Source organism: Cinclus cinclus, chromosome 5 (genome assembly GCF_963662255.1).
Source record: "Cinclus cinclus chromosome 5, bCinCin1.1, whole genome shotgun sequence".
Classification (NCBI taxonomy): domain Eukaryota; kingdom Metazoa; phylum Chordata; class Aves; order Passeriformes; family Cinclidae; genus Cinclus; species Cinclus cinclus.
In genome coordinates this window covers 38,609,658-38,630,438 of record NC_085050.1, presented here as the reverse complement: position 1 = coordinate 38,630,438, position 20,781 = coordinate 38,609,658, and the positions used below count along the sequence as shown (strand labels likewise).

Genomic DNA, 20,781 nt, shown 5'->3' with positions numbered 1-20,781 from the left:
GGTTTCCTTTTTCCTGAGTTTCGTGGCTATTTTTTTCAAATCCCAGTTGTAAAGTGATATGAATTGCACACTGTCTGTGCTTTTTTTTTTTTTTCCTACTCGAGTCTCTTAATATATTCCATTTGTTGTGAAATTACCACTTTGTGGTACAGCATTTGTTTAACTTTATGGGCACATCTGTGCCAAACTTTGCACTTCTAATGCTTTGCAGAAGAACAGGGTTTAAGATCTTGATCTTGCAAAAAAAACGGTGTCATTTTATTTATGAGTGTAATTTTATTGAGGGAGATCAGAGCGATGGAAGTTTATATCATATAAGGACTTAGACTGTTGAATAAACTTAAGCATGAATGAAGCTTAAGGTGTGAGGAAATATTTGCTCAACAGTGGCCCCTGCAATTATCCACTGAGAGTGGAATATAGAAATCTGGCTCTGGCAGGAGACTGCTCAGTGTTTGTAGGAAAGTTTGCTTTGTGTTTTTTCTTGTGTGTTTGCACACACACGTAAGGACAAGCATCTTACCTTGTGTAAAACAGCACAAAGCACCAGTCCCATCTGCCCACCTCCCTAAACCAGATGTCAAACAGAAGAATCTGGGAGTTGAATTGTGCCCCAGATTTCTTTACGGCAGTGAAAAATCTGAATCTGGAGAATTCTGATAACACTTAGTATATATTAAAATATACTACCATTATTAGCATTTACTTGCTTAAAATATTTTATCAAAACTGAAATGAAATGATATTTCACTGGTTACTGTTAATAACTAATAATTAGGACTGATAAGACTCTGTATAGTGTGTAAGGGGTGTGGTTTTGAAAGTGAAAAAATATCTACCAAGGCAAACAGTTTAGACTTGCAGTATTTTCTTATGACTATTTTGATGATTTTATTAAGCAACTATGAAAGATAAGAAAGAAAAAGGTGTTTTGTCTCATATGAAGATGAATAGCAATAGCAAACCTTTGATCTCTTTTAAGTATATCTCTTTCCTAGTAATCACATTTTTCTGGCCATAATCTTCCACAGATCTATCTTTACCCATAGCAACACTTCTTTAAAATTTATGATTTACATTATCAGGAAGCATTTAAGGTTTACTCATTACTTGTAGTATATTAAAAATACATTTGTGCACACAACAGAGCTTCTTCCTAGAAGCATACAACTAGTCATTTTATGTAGGTCTAATTGTGCCAGGAATTGTCACATACTTTGACTTTTTACAGGAATAAATATTGACATATTCAAGTTCTGAAAACTGGAAGTGGAGTTTGTTAAATGTTTTTAAGATCTTACAGATATTTCAGATAAGACTGGCAATGATAGCATAGCAATTTGTATAAGCTGTGTGGTTCAGAGGTTGTGTTTTCTGGACTTCCTGGTAATTTATCTATAGTCAGTTAAATTTTGGTTTTCATTAAAATAATAGTTCATTTTCACATATGTGTTTATTTATTTTGCTCAAGTGACTTTTTTTAAATGAGTGGGTTCCAACCATGCTGTATCTTGGGGAAAGACTGGACTAGAGGTCATGGATTACAAAGCATCAGGTTGTAATTCTTCAGAACTAATGTCGACTTCCTTTGTGTATTTCAGTTCTGAATGAAATGTTCTTATCTTTCCCTCACAAACTAATTGCAAAAACAAATGTTTAAGCGATGTCATTGATCACACAATAAATTCTTTAGTCAGGGATAATTTTGAACTAAAGCGCTTTTTAATGAATAGAAATGTGTGATGTATCCTAGATATAGTATATATCTAATCCTTAAAAAAAAAAAAAAAGTTTGATATAGAAGTCTTTGACTCTGTAAGTATATAAATTTACTGACTGCTTCATAATGTATTCCTGCCAGCATTTCATATGAGTTCAAATATCTGAATATAGTATCAGTATTTTATTTTTATTCTTTCTCAACTATCTTCCATTTGTTCTAATTTCTAGCAGATTCCATTCTTCTATGTCATCTGGCTTTCTGTTTGACACAGTTTCCTTGTTGAAACAGAAATTTTGTAATGCTTGAGAAAAACCAAACTTCTGAACTTAGAGTATCTAAAAAGAAGATATCATCTACAAATAATTAATCAGACGTAGTAGGTCTGTCAGAAATCACTGTTACTTTCTTATCCCTGAATTCCTTAATATGGGCATAATATAGTATTGATCTGTCAGTGGAAAACAGATTTGAGACTTCAAGTATTTTGACTCTTGGGAGTTGATGACATAATTTTTCAGCTGATTAAGTGTTGGTTTTTTGCCTGTTTATATTAATCTTCAGAATACAATAATTTTAGAATGATGTCTGGGTAGACACTCAATTGCAGGCATTTACCAATTAATTAAATCACAGTAGATGTGTAAACATTTAGTTATAAAGACATACATAATGAAAAAAAAAGTGTAAGTAAAACACAGCACCATGCACTCTGTTCACCAGCAAAGAGCATATGCAATGCTCAGCAAGATAGAAAAGTGGGTAAGTTAAATTGATGTGAAGTTTAGGAACCATAAAATGTTCCTTCAGCACAGCCAAAGAACTTCTTTTAGTCAGCAACTGTTTTGGTGGTGTATTCTACACCACAGCTAGACATGAGAACGCGTGGCCCAGCTCCAGCTTAGTTGACAGAAAGCAGTTTTTGGGTGGTTGAAACCTGCTGTGATAAACTGTGAAAACAAACAGTGACATAGGGTAACAGATGACCTGCATTAGGAAGGTATTTATGTTGACACAAGACAACATGTAATTATCTTTTTGGCTGTAAAATAGTGTTAATAGCCAGACAGGTGCTGCTGGAAAGTGAGAAAAATTTTTTTTTCAGCATTCTGTAAAATTTACATTTGATGGGACAGTTCTGAAGAAAGCTCAGTTAGATATCTGCAGGGATCTAGCTGGTCTAAAGAGACATTATTGTTTTTCTTAGAATCAAGTTTGTCAGATAAAGAGAGAAAACAAGTGGGTCACTATATATTATTTAAAAAAAAACAAAACTTTTATTAAGACTTATTGGAATAGGATATTAGGCTTCTAAACAAAAAACTTCCCAACTTAGATTTTTATTCTTCTTCCTCTCTCTTTTTTCCTGTCCTCCTCTGTCTCCTGCTTTTGTTATAAGACCAAGACCTAGGAGTAAGTCCCTGCAGGACTCAGCACTCTGCTGGGCCTGTAAAACAAGAGAAGTATTAAATAACTCCAAAAATATAATAATAAATATATATATATATATTTAAATAACCTTATTTATTTTTCAGTGATCTTTCTGAGAAGATAGCCTAACGATTAGTCATCATTTGACATTAAACTGATTCCATTTATCGTAACTTTCAGGCTTACAGCTTTAAGTAAACATGATTGATTCTTTGCATAAACATTCAAAATATGCATGGGTTTTGATGTAATGTAGAAATTAGGTTTGTTGGGACGTCTTTTCTTGGGTGGTGATTCATTGATCATTTAAAAAGAGAAAGCTGGAATATTTCTAGCCCTGAACACAAACTCATCTCTGGTGCCATCCTGGTACATTTTTTTCCACAGACAAGAAAGCTGCCTGCAAAGAGAAAATTTTTGTTTTTGAATTTTGCAAGGACTTGCTACAGGTCCCTTCAGGCTGAGTACGTATTATTCACAGACTGGTGGCCTCTGAAGGTCTCAGAGGTACGACCGTTTGTCCTCAGAATGATTCAATCTATTATTTTCTTGAGAAAGGATCTTTCCTTTTTCTGAGTACTGAAATGAGAAAAGAAGGAAAGTATCCATTTAAAACTGGAGGGACTCATGTCCATCTGTCAGCGTAACAAATGGCTTTGTTTTTACATGGCAAAACATTTGTTCTTGTAACTAATACAAACTAATTGTTTGGGTGTTTTTTCACAATTTTTTAAACTGGGCAATCAATTTGACAGAAAGTCTGTTCTCAATTATGAAGTGTGAGGAAGGCTTGTTCAACAGTTGCATCCTTGATTAACTATGTACAAGTAGTTATTGTAGTTCACATGTGTTCCAACACGTCTCCTTTCTACCTTCTGTCCATTATTTTATTCTGAGGACATCCAAAATGGGACTATTTGCTTATGCACTTATCTGTTAAGAAATTATTTTACAGAATATAAGCACATCTAATGTTAAAATACTTTTCAGTGTTTTCACAGAGTTTGGTGAATGATGAAAATGGACGGAGTTTTTATTAAAGAATTTATGCACTGACTCTGTCCTTGAAAGCCTAGCTTGATTGCATTTTGAGCTTGCCTTCCTTTTATTTTGTTATTCTGGTGGAAAATTACAAACTAATCCCTTGGAGGGAAATATTGAAGACTTTTATTCATATTAGTTCTAATTTTTTAGTTGCTTGTTACTGTTCTTCACTTGCAATGTGCAATTAATTTATGATAATTCTTGCTTTTGCAAAATGATGACTTTGGTTTTAAATTGCACAGACTTGTTATAACCCTCAGTTAGGGACTTGCTTTGCAAGGTGCATAAACAGTGTATTGTGGAGCTTCTGTGCTTCCTTTCATCATCGAAATGACAAGTAGTATATCTTTGAATGTATGGTTCTAAGAGGTATCTATGTTTTCAACCATTTCTTAACCTTCAGATCTGTTAACGTTTGCAGAAAACTTCCAAAAACTTACAGTGCAAACAGATTTGAGATTTGCATTACAAAATGCAGTGGATGCTTGGGTTTGGCTTGCAGAATTTATCTATAAATGCACACTATCATCTTCTATTATAAGTAGAAGCTGATTTTTATGGAAAGACCTGCAAGTCAACGGGTCAAGTGCTGAATGCATTTTGGCAGAGGAAGATGACATGTATGCAATTACAATGCAGACTTCCTTTGTTGTGTTGCTGAATATGAGCATCAGTAAGAGTGGGGAAAAAAATGCATGAGTAAGGCAATGAAAAGAGACTTAGATTATCTGTAGTGGCTTCTAGTCTGTAGAAACTCTTGCTGTACCTGCTGAAGTCTGAAATACCACATTGCCTTTTTGGAGATAATGTTAACTGCTGCTTTCCAAGGTAAATAAGACTGAAAGAGGTAAATGCTCCGCATTCTAAGCCACAAAAAACAGACCCCAGGGATGACCAAAAGTCCTTTTGCATGTTGAAATGGCACATTTAGTAAAATACAGGGAAGGTTTAATATGTGTGTATTTATATATATATATATATATATATATATATATATATACATATACATACATATATGTATACATATATATGCATAGATTTTTGTATCTAAGAATATATACACGTGTGTGTGTGTATACATTTATAGTTACATACATGTGCATACTTATATACATGTATGTATATATACATGTCAGGAGCAGTCTGCCTCTTTTAAAGGGACCAGCCTCACCTAAAACAAGAACAGCTGAATGACATAGAAGTGTGGCAGCAGAGGCCTCTTGCTATAATGACAGCCTGTTAATCTAGTTTGGCTTTTGTCCATGCAATGAATTCGTAGCTGTTTAATGCAGGTCATATTTCCTCCACTACTCTCTGCTTTATTTCTAACACACTAAAAGCTCTTTTGAAGGATTATATGTTAATAAACATAAATGCATGCTGTACTGTAGCTCTTGAACTAACTAATGCCAATTTCTTTTTTTTCTTTCAATGAAATGTTTTTGTTTTTGTGATGTTTTATAATGTCCAGATTCATTAAAAGCAAAGCATACTGTCACTCTGCTGGGGAAAAAAAAGCCCCACATATTAGAAAAGCTTATGTAAAATCTTTCTCTTATTTTGTAATGTGTAGAAGTTGAAGTCTTTTCTGATTTATATGTTCCTTTCAAGATATCACCATTAAATTGTGGAATTTGCACAAATCTGGAATTGCACAAATCTGTGTTGTCCATAAACTACACTACCACTGTTTACTAAAATAAAACTGGATATTTATGAAACTTCTACCAGCTAGACCACTTGAAAGAGTAAAAGCTGGTGAATCTCTTAACTCCTTTGTTCTAGCTTTGTTTCACTAGTGTTCTTCTCCCTTAGGAACTAATGCTCATTTCCTAGAATGATGAGACGGACTCTTTTGTGCCACAGTGCAAGGCTGCAGGCTGAGCAAAGAGTGAATAGAAGGCACGAAAGTGCCTTACTGGGAAGAGTGACTGTGCTGTAGCTTATCCTGCTCTAGCCTCAGGCTTCATGCTCCTTTGGTAGCCAGGTCTGCAGGGTGCTGTGTGCTCACCTGAGCTTATTGTGTGTTTTGTAGACAAGGATGAGTGTTCAAAGGACAACGGTGGCTGCCAGCATGAGTGCATCAACACAGTAGGAAGCTACGTCTGCCAGTGCCGGAACGGATTTGTGCTACACGAAAATAAACATGACTGCAAGGAGGGTGAGTAAGAAGGCATTGGAGCAGTTGGTTACACAACAGCCTTGCAGAAAGCTTTCTGTAGCTCTCCTTTCAAACAAAAGAAAGGAAAAACGTTCTTGGTAATGGGATTTTAGACAGTTGGGCTTAGGCACTACAGCAACCCTCCCCTTTCCCATCCCCTCCATCCCTAGCATATGTGTGGGCTGAGTTCGAGTTCCACAGGAATGAAGTTTGGAAAACTTGGCTTCACTGGCACGGAGTGCTACTTTCCATAGTTCTGTGAAGTGTAGAATATTTAAAGCTCTGATAAAGTATTTATCTAAGACTGTATTAAACACAGGAGTAGAGTTTCTGGAGAGAAGCCTGGTAAAGTTGTGGTTTGCTGCTATCAGGAGCAGTTATTTTCCTCACAGCCAGGTTGAAACCATATCTATCGTTTCTGGGTTTGTTATAGGCAAGTTCCAGTCAAAGCCCTATGCATCTTTCTTCCTCATGGCTCTTTCAATGTGGGGCTACCTTCAAGAAAACAATAGGCTTTTGGACTTAAGTAGAATTTAAATTCTCTGTAAATGAACCTCAAGTGTGCAATATAATTTGAGCTGCTGTAATGTCTCAATGTTTTCTAGCATGGATTTAATCTGAGAGTAAAGACATGCCTTTTGTGAATTATTTGCATTTTCACTGGTTTTGGAATGCTACATGCCTACTCCAAAATTTTTTCAAATAATTCTCTGATATTTAGAAAGCAATCTGAGACTGTTAAAACTAAATAGAAAAATGCCTTCTTTTAGTTCTGGATACTAGTGGTTCAGTTGTGAAGTTCAGTGACTAAGCTGTTCTTTGTTCATACTTCGGTTTAGCTGTTCTCAAACTGTATATACATATACCTAGAAACTGTGGTTTACAAATCAAATTGATTTCTCTGTAGCTGCACTGAAAATTACCAAGAAAAGAAAAAATTAGTTGTTTAAGAAATTTCTTTTGAAGTTGGAGTAGTGAGACTTTTCATATGGATTTACACACTTAACTTGTATGTAGGATGGGGGTAATAGGAAAAATACTTGATAAATTTTTAATATTTATCTTATGTTTATTCCTGTATAATATTTTTTTCTGAAGAAAAGCCATCCATTGTAAACAACAGTGCATGTTTCACAACAATCCGTAAAGAAACGTGCTGGATTAATGCTCTAAAGCATATGCCTGAGGGGAAAAACATGACTGTGCACTCCAAAAAGCACACTTAGCTATCTTCCTAAAGATCCTTTCCACTTGGTGGCTGCCCTGACAAAAAAATAGTACTTTTTGACTACTTGTGAATGCGGACCCCCAGACTAACTGATGCTGTCACTGTTGGCACAGCTGAATGTGAACAGAAGATCCACAGTCCCAACGGCCTCATCACGAGTCCCAACTGGCCTGACAAGTATCCCAGCAGGAAGGAGTGCACGTGGGAAATCAGTGCTACCCCTGGGCAGAGGGTCAAACTGGTGAGTCTCTGCCTTCCCTTCTTTTTTAGCTTTCCTTCTATCAAATCAGCTTCTCAAATGACTGCTCAATGATATGAAACTGGTCCTAAACTTTACTGTCAGTTTGCATCCCAGAGGTAAACTATTTTAAAAACTTGCTAACTCCTCTCCATTTCTGGCCAACAGGGACTACTCAATATCATAGAGTTGTGATTTAAGTTTATGGCGATTGGAAATACTCTGTACGGCAAAGGCAGGAGGAGCACTTTCCTCCTGTCAGACTTTACTATATCATTGTTGCAACTCATAAAACTTGTGCAGAGCTTCAGCAAATGTGGCAGAGACCATTTACAGAAAATCCAATATATGGAAAAAGCAAAATTTTGAGTTATGAACAGTCTTCTACACACACCTTTTCCTGGTCTGTTTTTTGAGGAGGAAAAAAGATACAAAACTACTGAGAACCTGGATTTCTCATTTATAAGTGGTTTCAAATTTTAACCTAAGTAGAAGAGCAGCTTGGAATAGACTTGTGAATTTTGTGTCCAGCTGGCTGAGGACAGTGCTGGTGTGCAAAGACAGGCCTAGCAGAGCTTAGCTAGCTTTGTAGGTTTACTGAGGTTATGTAGCCTCTGTATGAAGCCAAAGGCACAGTCCTGTCCGTTTTTGCTTTGAGCTCAGCCCCAGTATTTCTTCAGCAGCTTATTTATGGGACAGCCACAACAAAAGCTGGCCTTACATGTATTTAAACGTCATAAATTGATTTTTCAACTGTTTTGGAGCAAATAAAGTTACGGAGAGAGATGCCTCTATTTCAGAGGTAGAAGCAATAGTCAATACTCATGCAGGAATGAAAGGTATATTGCAGTCTCATAACTACCAACCTTAGCCAACCCTAACCCCTTTTCCTGGTTTTGGCTGGGGTGGAGTTAATGTTATTCACCGTAGCTGGTATGTGCCTGTGGTTTGGATTTGTGCTGAACAGTGTTGATAATGCAGAGATGTTTTTGTTATTGCTAAGAACCACGGCATTTTCTGCTGGCAAGGAAATTGAGGGTGGCTGGGGGGAGACACACCCAGTGTAAGTGGCCCAAACCGACCACAGGGATATTCCAGACTATATGACATCATGCTCAGGGTATCAAACCAGGGGAAGGAGGAGGAGGAAGGGGATGCTATTCGGAGTGATGATGCTTGCTTCCCAGGTCACCATTACCCATTATGGGGCCCCTGTGATGGCTGAACACCTGCCTGCCCATGGGAAGCAGTGAATTAATTCTTTGTTTTGCTTTACTTGTGTGTGAGGCTTTTGCTTCCCCTATTAAAATGTCTTTCTGTCAGCCGATAGGTTTTCAATCTTTCACACTTCCAGTTCTCTCCCCAGTCCTACTGGTGGGGTAGTGAGCAAGCAGCCCGTGTGGGGCTTGGCTTCTGCATGGGGTTAAACCACTCCTGTTACTGGTGCTGATGAGGGATTGTGTGTATTGATCCCTGTTCACCAAAAGTAAAACAGTTGTACTGTACTAAAGGGAGTGGTGGTGGTGGAGAATGAGTGATCTGCTTGCTCTGGCCAATGAAAGGATGAAAAATAGGTTTCTAATTCAGCCAGCCTTCTTACTGCTGCTGCTTCTGAGCAAGTATTCATACTGGCTGAATAAACTAAAGCCAGGTATAGGCATGTTACTGTAAAAGCTTTTCCAATGCTTATACCCACAGCAGGCAAAATTCCAACATTCAGATATCTTAGCAAAATATTCCATGGTCTTCTTTAAAAGAAAAGATTTTTTAAATTGGCTTTTGCCAATGGAACTGGAAAAATAGAATTCTACTAGATAGGGTTTTCAACAATACCTCCATGATTTAGGGCTTGAGATGTGCTCTTCTGTGCAAGCCAGTAGTCAATTACTAAATTCTGTGTGTACAATACCATGAAGTTGTGTAGTACAGCAAGGTCCCATATCAATAATATTAATACCATAATTCCATAATGGATCCTTATTTTTTCTTTCACGCTGTATTTAAGTTTGTTTTTCATAGTTTTCTTGTTCAAATTGAGCAAGAAGAGAATTGGTTACTTCATTGTAACAAACCATGTGAATTGTGAGGATGTGCTTTCTTTTTTGAGAGGGGTGTGTGTATAGAAACTAATCCTTTGTTGTGATTGCCCTCACTCTGCTAATCATCGAAAAGTCTCTTCCTGAATGGGCTAAGTTCAAGTATTTGGTGCAATTAAGAAGCCTATGAAAAAAGGGACATGCACTTCAGAACTTTTAAATGAAACATGTAGATGAAGATGGCTTTGAAAATGTATACAACAGAGAGACTGATTTTCATGAGCTAATCATCCAGATGTTTATAAGAGACGGACTTGTGTCCCATCCACGCAGCCGTCCATAAGTGCCACCAATGTATCTGCTCAGTTGACTGGTGTAGATAGAAAGGGCTGGATGGTCAGAAGCTGTGTGTAACATTTCTGAACACCATTCCCACTAAGGAGACAAACCACATGGGGTTAAGATAGTCATAGTGGGGTAGGAATTCAAAAGTATTTTTCCCAGGAAGAGAGGATATGATTTAATTATACTACCAACTTCATTAGATCATTTCTGAACTCTGTTGGCAGCAACTATTCAGTTATGTTTAACTTTCAGGGAAGTTTGTGTCAGTTCTTCTCTTTCAAACCTGCAAGGAACTGGATTTTTAAAAAATAGAGACTGTCTTTCGGTGTTTTAAAATATCAGGTGTTTTGTGATTTTAAAAGACTATGTGTATTAAGATCTGATTTTCCTTTAAAAAGCAAGTTCCTTGCATTCTCTATGGAATTGCTAGAATCAATAGCTATACCCACAACAGATTTATTACTTTTTCTAGTAATGTTTGAGGGTCACAATATAATGTGCTGTGCTTCTGCAGGCTTAGGAATTCCAGTGAGAAATCAAATATTAAAAATAATAGGTGGGCCTTACAGTTCATACTGAGATAAGCTTCCTGAAGGGTGTTGGTTTTCTTGGGGGTTTTTGATGCTGGTGAGAAGTAAACAAAACAGACATAATTTTTCTCTAAAAGAAAATTAATTTCTGCAGGCTGCTCTTGGATCATGCCTATTGCTCTCATTGATTCCAAGTTGGCTTGACTCAATAATGTGTTTAACTAACTCCCTTACAGAGAGTTAGTCTCTCAGCTTTCTGGGGTTTTCTTAATCCATCAGATTTTATTTGGGTATAAATGACAAGACATAGTTGGCATCATAAAAGTAGAATGGCTGACCACAGTTAAAGAGCAGCAGGAGTAACTGCTGTACAGCTGTTTTCATTGCCTCTGCAGTTTCAGTCCCTTAATGTAAACCCCAAACATTCACAGTGAAATGAACCTGCATCCACTGCATCCAGCTCTTCACAAAAAATGAGTGTTATTCTGACTATTGAAGTCATCTGGGAGTAAACTTTGTGTTAGCTCTCTACATATTCTTTAGGTCGACTCTTAATATAAATTCCCATCGCATTTCACACTCTCAGGTTTCCTCAAGGGATTTGGTAGGTCAGATTTGTTTTGGGATACCAGGGAGAATGCTTAATTGTGATATTTGTTCTGTATTTGATAATTCAGTTTTATTCCTTTTAATTACTGTTTCTTAATCCTATTCTGTTTGGGTTGTGGAGTTTTGTTTGGGGCTTTGTTGGGTTTTTTAATAAACAGTCAGCTACATGATTACTCATGAAAGCATGTGTACTTGGTGTTTTTATGCTATTTTGTTGAACAAAATAGATTTTGAATTTCACCTTAAATTGTAGGATACTCTGTACAAAATTCACAAAGATGTATATTGCTTCACAGTGTTTACATGAGGGGAAATTACCACATATTAAGTTTCAGGGCTGTTGGTGAAATTTAACTCTGGTCAAAAATTCTTATCTGAAAAATCTTAGATGTCCCCTTGAAATAAATTTGTTTATATCATTCTAGTCTTGGAAGACACTCTTCCATATCTGAAATTCAAGTATTAGATGTATGTGTGTTAACAGTTTCTGTCAGGCATGGCATACACCTTTTGGAAATGCCTGAAGTTTGTTCTAATGAATAATTGACACAATTTTGTTACGTTTCACAATGCTTTTGCTAGCAAAAATATGACCTTAGCACGAAGAGTAAAGCCTGAAACATCATTAAGTAGTAATAATAAAAATATATTTCTAGATATTAGATTAGAAAATATAACTTTCCTGCATGAACTGTCATGTGGAAAAGTAATTCTCAGAGGCTTTTGTTGCAGTGTGATGTAGGTTTTAAAAAAGGGTGTGTGGAGGGGAGCCATTATGTTTTGCAGATGTTTCAATCAATCCTCAACTATGCAAGGAAACAATGATTTCTGACTTTTTGCTGTTGTGAATGCTCTGTGAAATTTGGAATAATCCTCAAAACAGTGCAAATTCAGCAGAAAGGCAGCAGTATTCTAGATTTAATATTCTCTTATAGGTAATAATTGGTTATAAAGATTCTAATGCCTTTCTGTATGAAGTGTGATGCACTCTTGAAGTTCACTGTCTTAACTTTTATTCAGCTTTCTCAAGATCAATATGTTATTTAAATCTACAGGCTTGTAGAGGCTGTAATGTTAAATCTGTCATTTTAACAGCATCCTTGTATTCTAAAACATATTAAGATATACACGTATGTACTCTGTAATGGGTAATTTTACTTTTTTTTCCCCAGACATTCAATGAATTTGAAATAGAACAACATCAAGAATGTGCTTATGACCACTTGGAAGTGTTTGATGGGGAAAGTGAAAAATCACCAATCCTGGGACGGTTATGTGGCAATAAAATACCAGATCCTCTCATTGCTACTGGAAACAAAATGTTTCTCCGCTTTATTTCTGATGCATCAGTTCAAAGAAAAGGCTTCCAGGCAACTCACTCTACAGGTCAGAAATCAGGACGTGCTTTTTACTAACTTACCCTTTGTTCCTTAGTGGTAGATACACAGACTTTTTTTGGTTTTCTCGTAGGAATGGGATGAGTTCACAGATGTAACAGCTGTATCTAATGAAGCCTTAACCCAGTAGGAAAGAGATTGCAGAAAGTATTCTTTAATATTTTACATACTCCTTTCTCCCTGTCTCTCTCATAGATAAGAAATTAAAAGGTGTTGAAACAGAGCCAAATAAGAAATGAGGTTCCTCCAGATTCATGACCTGAGATCATAAAAGATTGAATATATTTTCACTATGTTTGTAATGTAATCACTTAGCTGGGACGTGTGATGCACTTCCATTACTTTGCTGTTCTAACTAAACAAAAATCTGTACTTTGTATAAACAGATATTTCTTTCTTGTAGTGTTTTAAAGGACAGAAAACCAAAGAAGAATAAGAAAAAACAACATTAAAGACTTTCTTAGGACCTTTAAAATATAATTCCTCATATTTACCATTCAGCTTTCTTGTTTGGCACAGGTCACTGAAATTGAAAAGTGTAATTGCATTAATAGAGTTTTTGGGACATTTTCAGTGTGTAGATTTTTTTCCTCCCATGTTGCTTGGCTTACAGTGGCCTCTAGTGCTGAAGCCATGAACATCCAGTGCCTGCAGTAAAACAAGGGGATTGGGGGTTTTTTGCCTTTATTTTAATCTTCAATTTTAATGTCTGCCTTTACTTTCCAAAGTTCCTTCTTACTTATCCACGCAATAAATAATTCAGAAAATATTTAATAAATATATCTGCCAGGAGATAAGGTTTAATGACAGGTAATAGTTATTAATAGAATACTCAAGGTGATGAGTCACTGTTAATGTAATGTGATATTACCCAACGTATCCATCGAGTTGATACGTAATGCTCAGCTAAAACATCCTTATGTATATCAATGCTGGAATTTTGTCTTTTCTTCTGATTTGTTCTGAATAGTTCAAAATCTTTAGTAATTTAATTTCCTTTTCAGAGAAAGACAGTAGACAACAGTATATGAAATTTTTATGATCCGGGACCTGAAAGTTAAATATTTAGCTACCTGAAATTCAGTTGGTTTTTCTTGTGGAAAAAAATCCTTTTACAAGCATGCAATGTTTTGCCTTCCCTACTACAGTAACACTTTCCCTTAGATGCAAAATTAGATAGAAGTAATAATTACCCATTTTTAATTATCTTAGGGTATGTAGTTACAGGTCAGAAGTCTTACTGGGACAGGTGTTGTAAACCTATCTCATTTATTGTCCTCACTTTCAGTTTGCAGAATTGGAACGGTCAGTATTTGAACAAAGTTCAGATGGAATACTTCCTGAATTCTAAAGACTGCTAGTTTTGTTACAACTTGCTGAATTTTCCTTCGTATCTGCTGAGTTTAATGTTCCTTAAATATAAAAACATTCATAGCATGGACAAGCATGTGCTTTTCTAAGAAACTGAGAAGAATATAATCTACCCAGTTTTAAAGAATGCTATAAAAAACTACAAAGTTTGCCTCCTTAAGAGAGGACATTTATTTCTGTCTGCTGCTGTTGCACAGACTGCTCCCTGAGATGAACCCTCATCACTGGCATGGACCTGGAGGTAGCATTGGAATGAAGGACAACTCAGGTCTTGCAGTCTATTCCTCCAGCCTTGAGTCAGATGCTCTGTGAGAATTCTGTGAGAATTTTACCGCTGTGCTGAAGGCACATGTGTGAGTGAAAAGATACCTAACCAGTGTATGGGGCAGAGGATTGTATTCCCTTAGTTCTTCTTTTCTAGAAAAGAAATAATTGATGGTATGCAGTGGAAGTAGACAAGGTTGTGTTTGGTCCTGCATAGCTGTGCAGACAGACAGGGAGTGCTGAAAATCTGCTCCTGTCACTTCTAACATGTTGGCAGAACTCAGTGAAAGGACTGGTGTAACACAACAGCAGTGAACGAGTAGCTGGATTCTATGCCCAGAGCAGTCTCTGCTGCTGCGTTCCTGGCATCTTCACAATTTAATTATTATTCCAGTAGATGATGTTGATTTCCCTTCTATGACGCTTTTTGGTTTGAAACGCTATCCAATTTCCAAATTTCCATTTAATACTTCAGAAAACAGGATAAAAATGTAGCAGCAAATACAGTAAAGTTAAAAAAAATAAACTGGATAGAAAGGCTTCCTTGGGTGGAGCAAAACCTATAAAATGCTGTTTTGAAAGTGCAACACAGTTTTAGAAGAAGATTGTCATATTTTCCCCTCTCAGAAAAGGCATAACCCATCCAAGAGGAATTCATAAAAATGCTCCTGACAGAACATTAAACATCACTGTTCAAAGAGTGATATGTCAGCCCTAACTCAGGCATCTAGTTCTCTTCTGGACAGCTTCATTTGTGGTTCCTGGCCTCCAGCCACTGCTCTAGGAGGCTGCAGATCTACTACAGCTCCTATTCATATCTGTCAGTGTTGGGACGATGTCTCAAATTTGGATATCTCAGATGTCACTCTGTTTAGAGGCCTGTGTTGCTTCCAAAAGAGCTGTGATAATTCAGTATGGGAGTGCTGAATCAAATATATAATCTTGTTTCATTAGTTCAGATGGTGTGGGTTTAAGGTTTCCCAATTGTCTGGCTTGTTAAACAGTCAGGAAACTACTGGTTGATTTGTTCTTATGTCTGTAAGAAGCCTAAAAGTCCCAAGAAAGGTCATGAAACATGAGAGGGTTTTTGTGCCTTAGATGATCTAGAAAGAGCCTTTCACTGAAGCTACCAGATCACCATCATATTACAAGCTGGGCATATTTCCTTGCAGGCAGAAGCACACATCCTGCCTGCAGCAGAGCAGCCATGCCTGCACAGTGGTAGCCACTGGTACCACTGGTGGGTTAGCTCTGGTACCAGGGCTAAGCAGGCAGTGCTGCCTGGCTCTGCTCTGCTCTGTGCCTGTCCCTTATGTCCCAGCGCTGTGCCTCGTCTGGCAGGCTGGATGCAGACTTCCGAAACTGCAGCTTAATTCTTACGAAACTGAAAAACTGGCTTGTAATTTCTATTCTAAAATATGAGACTATAATCTGTGAGAGAAGGGCATGGGAACAAGAATTGCCATTTTCTGTGGCTGTATGGGCTACAACTTTCCTTTAAGCTCCTGTCCTCTGTAGCAAGCAGAAGCAAAGAATGCAGACAGTTAATGCAATGTTTTCTTGTTTGCAGCTGTTTGGTGTCCAAGGCAGGGAGATGTTCCTAATATTGGCAAGAGTCCAGTCAAACAGAAAAAAAAAAACAAAACCCAAAACAACCCCCTCTCCCCTCAACCAAACCTCCCTCCCCCCAAAAAAAAAGGAAAAAAAGACCAAAACCAAACAAAAATATTTAAAAAAATGAAGAAAATAAAATTCAGAACAGGGAGAAAAAAACAGTAAATTAGAATATTAGTGAGAAATAACTGGAGTATCTTTCTTGCCAGTGTTTTATCATGTCCTCCTATTTGTTCTTTAAGAGCAAAAAATTTGAAATTTCAGGTTTAACTCATGTATTTTTCTTACATTATTTATACTTACAAAATTTACTTACATAATTTATATTTCCTGGTTTTATTCCTTCATTTCCCTATTAAGAAAAACTCCACTCTTTTTAAAAAGTAAGGATTTTGTCATTGCCCTTATTAAGCCTTACCTAAAATGTGACTCCTCACAATATAATAGTGCAATTGGTCGTGTTTAGTGTGGGTGGAGTCCATAAAGCAAAATTCAAAGTGTCTCTTTGCCAAAGCCTAGAAAGATTTGAATCTTGCTGTTTATTTCAGGTTACTCTAAAATGATTGAACAATATCTACAGTCTTTAAATGCCGATAAAATTATCTGTTCATTTATTTATAAAAATTAAATCTAAACTTGTGAGTCTCAGTATTTTGTTCAAGCTCATTTGCACTTGATGTTTTTATTGAGTGCTGTAAGACATTATTTGTTCTTGATGAGAAAGCAAAACAAAATTGTTCTGTTTGCATTGAAATCTTCAGACATGTAGAAAGAAAAACCGCCTGCACCCACCTTTTGGAAATATGATGTATTTGGAAACAATGCATTTTTTTCTCTTAAGTACAAATTTCATCTGCTCTTCATTGGATTCTAATAACACTTTTATTTATTTGTTGTACACCTTATTCACCTATACACTGAAGCTAATTAATATTTAAATTCTGAGATCTTTGAGCAGTCATAAACAAGCTCCGCACAAATAGAGATTTATCCTAAAATAATGGTTTTGACAAAAGGCATGGATCTCCTGCCAAAGGCTTGCCTCAAGAACAGGCTTTCAGCTACAAGACTTTCTCTGGTAGCAGCAGCTTTCTCCTAGCCCACTCTTTTGCAGAAAAAGACCTGCTCGTGAGCTACGCAGCAAGCGAGGTAGCAAGCTTTGAAGTTGCGTTTAGTATTGAACTGGCTCTCCAGGTGCCACTGTGTGGTTAAAGCTGACAATACTGTGAAACAAAAGAGTTTTGCACTCAGTCACTGACTGCACGTGTGCTGGAGCTGATCTATCACTTGCAAATGATGTCATTAACTCCTGTGGAAGCCTCATCACTGAAATGTGGGTGCCCTCACAACAGCTGTCTTGGTGGCCACAGGAACCTTTCCAGTGCCTACCCAAAGACCATCGTACTGCTTAAGCCACATTCCTTTGGTGTTCCCTTTGTCTTTCACTTGAAAATTATGAACCATGCTCAAATCTCTCTGGTTATAAAAGAGAATTTATATAAGAAAACTCAGAATGGTGGAGTTATATTCGTACTGTGCAGTACTTCACTCTCAGCTTGTTTGATTAACCCGCGGGTGGCATTAAAATGCACTCAGCCTGAATGAGACTGGCAAAAGGGAAACACAGATTTGCGCTGAATAAGTTTCTTCGTCTTTTTTCCCCTCCATTTAGAGTGTGGTGGTCGGTTGAAAGCTGAGCTGAAGGCCAAGGACCTGTACTCACACGCTCAGTTTGGTGATAACAACTACCCGGTTCAGGCAGACTGCGACTGGCTGCTGGTGGCCGAGCGCGGCTCCCGCGTCGAGTTAACGTTCCAGACTTTTGAGGTTGAGGAAGAGGCGGACTGTGGCTATGATTACGTGGAGCTTTTTGATGGTCATGATAAGACTATGAGACTTGGTAGATTTTGTGGGTCTGGGGTAAGTAAATAGGTATTAAACCTTTTTTATTTTTCATTTTTACAGAAAGAATAAGAAAGGCAGGGCAGAGGAAGGTGAGGGTAGCGAGATTCAGTTACTACACCTTATAGTGAGGGCACTAGATTATCTACTTCAGATTTTAATGTATAAACTTGTAGGCTTGTAGTACAATCACTCCCTTGAAATATTTTCATCACTAAATATTCTTACCTATTTTTTAACCACAGTATTGTAATGTTATGTTAATCTTTAAGTAGCTGGCAGTGGCATGTTTATCAGCACACAAAGAAAAGTTAGCACCTTTAGGCAAATGCACCATTGCTGAAAATTATTACATTAAAGTTCTTTGAATTGGAAAGAAGTCACATTTTACAGTAGGAGAGGCAGCTGGGAAGTATTTATACTATGCTCATTGACTTTTAAGTCTGATTTTAAGAAAAAACCATGGTCCTAATTTGGGTGATTAATGTGGGCCTTAAAAGAAACATGAAATCCTATATGCATTCTGACACATTTTAACTGTGAGACATGGAGGAAATTGGCCAGATGACACCCTGAAAATGCTGTATCTTATTTCTCATTTTAGACCTGTATTGGTCTGCTGGCTGCCTGCCTTGTGAAAACTGGTGCAATTATCCCACAAGTCCTCATCAATTCTCTATATGTGTGCCGGTGTAAGCATGCTTTTGTGCATATACTCTCTTCCTAGATAAAAGGCTTAAAAGACTTTACATGAGATGACAGGAGCTCTTAAGTAATTATGTGTCACTTTTTTCAGCCACTGTGCTGGATCAAACATCTTAGTCATTCAGACAAGTTACTTGTAAACTCACTTAAATGCTTTCAGTGCATTTTTGAACACTAATAAAGCACAAAAGGTGCTTCCACTTTAACTGTATGAGATGTATTCTAAAGGAAATGCTTAAACTGAGTCTAAAATCTACTAATTTACACAAATCATTTTTCTTTACAAGCTACCGTATTTTGCAAGTAGAAGGGCAGCAAGCAAGAAAATAGGCTGAATTGTTTTCTTATTTTGGGAGCTTAGGGTGAAATGGTGGGTAATGGTTTGGTTTTGATAAGATGTAAATGAACGTCTTCAGATGCCACATAGGATAAATACAATTAAATAGAAAAGCTATTGAAAATAAAAAGCAAAATGATCCAAACTGGATCACTGTTGGCATATATTACCACCTTCTCAACTTTAGAAGGAGGATTTGGTAGTTCCACTGATACTTCTGATCAATGTACTTCAGTAATAAAACAGGACATCGTGAGGGCTGCTAAGAATACGATAGAAAATAGGTATTGGCCTCTGTTGCTTATCTAAATTTGGAATATTGGATATGGTTCTGCCTAGTCACTTTCTCCAGCAGAACTAGACGAAAACTAGGAGTTTAGGTTATGGTTATGTTTAGGTTAGGTTCCTCAGTCTGCTTCTAAAACTCCTAGCCTATAACTGAGAGCACAACTAGATAGAACTATTCTATCTGATGATGTTGGATGGCACTGTATAAGAGACAGTGGAATTACATGATGAGGTCTATCAGGAAAATAGAAATGTTCATAAGGAAAAAAAGTAATGAATGAATACACAGAGAGGACAGATAATTTTTTTGCTTTTTATTCATTTGTTTTAGCCACCAGAAGAAATTTTTTCAGCAGGGGAGTCTCTTTTACTTCACTTTCACACTGATGATACAATCAACAAGAAAGGATTCCATATACGATACAGAAGTATAAAATATCCAGATAGCATGCACACCAAAAAATAACACAAGAACCTCTATGCCAGAAAAGAAGAGTGAGAAAGAAAGAACGCACAGTGAAAAGGAAGGAAGGTGTGTCATTTTTTTTTTGAAACTGAAGTTGCTAGCACAAATGTTTAATATAAGCTCAGTTGAAATGCTGACTTATAAGAACAGAGACTGAAATAAGAAAATCACCTACCCCAGTGGAATAGTCAAGACAATGATGTGCAGGCTCCATACTTGACTGTCTCTGCAGAGCTTGTGAAAAGACTTTGCATGCAGGGAGAATATAAAAGTTTTTATTCACGGTCCAGTATTTGCTAGAACCACGTGTGGCTTTGATCAGTTTCATTCAGGGGAAGTGACCCTGTAGACCATTCTTCCTTCTGACAATTGTATGGTGTCTAGGAGGAAATGAAGCTCTTTTGGGTCACACATTCAAAATACTGTCCTTCTACCTAGTTGCTTTGACTTTGAATCCCGCCTTCTGCGTGTACAAGGACTTGAAAGAAGATCTGAAATTGGAAGTCCTTCCTGCATTGTTCTGTATTTTTTACAAATTCTCCAGTCATATCAGGTTGTCAGTGCTTTGAAACTGGAAAATCCTACTTCTGAAACATAACTGATCTATAGAGTATTTTGTTTTACTAATGACTGAGAAGTCTGAACTCTTACATCAGTCATCACTAGTGACAGATCACTATTTGACTGAAATTTAATGGTGTAAGCATCTGGTTTACTGGTTAAGTAAGCTATCTCTGATGATGTGCTCTTATTTTGCACTGAATATGGAAACGGACTGAGATGAAAACCTGTCCTGAATCAAAATCTGTATCCATGAGAAAGAGAAAGGGTCAAGGATCATCTGAAACTCTTACTGAATTTGTTTTCAGCAGTACATTTGAAACCACTGCTAAACTTTATTTCTTTGGACCTTTTTGTGAATGAGCTATTTGCCTAATTCAGTTACTCAGAAGTGAAGCTGCAGTAGTGTCCAAAAGACAAGTTTCCCAAAGAGGTTTTTGTTAGGTTTTTTTTTTTTCCTAAGAGTATGACTATCCATGATGGTGAAAAAAGCAAAACAAAGCAACAGATCCAGGATTTTTTGGGTATCAAGTG

General features: G+C 36.9%; 1 protein-coding gene across 2 annotated transcripts in view; it reads left to right on the top strand.

Moving 5' to 3' along the window:
• TLL1 (tolloid like 1) overlaps positions 1-19,686 on the top strand; it is a 123,173-nt gene extending 103,487 nt beyond the window's left edge. For both annotated transcript variants that reach the window (XM_062493689.1, XM_062493690.1), the window contains 5 exons: positions 6,231-6,356; positions 7,698-7,825; positions 12,515-12,728; positions 17,661-17,908; positions 19,552-19,686. In XM_062493689.1, the coding sequence (XP_062349673.1) occupies positions 6,231-6,356; positions 7,698-7,825; positions 12,515-12,728; positions 17,661-17,908; positions 19,552-19,686 (851 nt within the window). The remainder of the gene's footprint in view (positions 1-6,230; positions 6,357-7,697; positions 7,826-12,514; positions 12,729-17,660; positions 17,909-19,551) is intronic.
• The last annotated feature ends 1,095 nt before the right edge of the window (positions 19,687-20,781 follow it).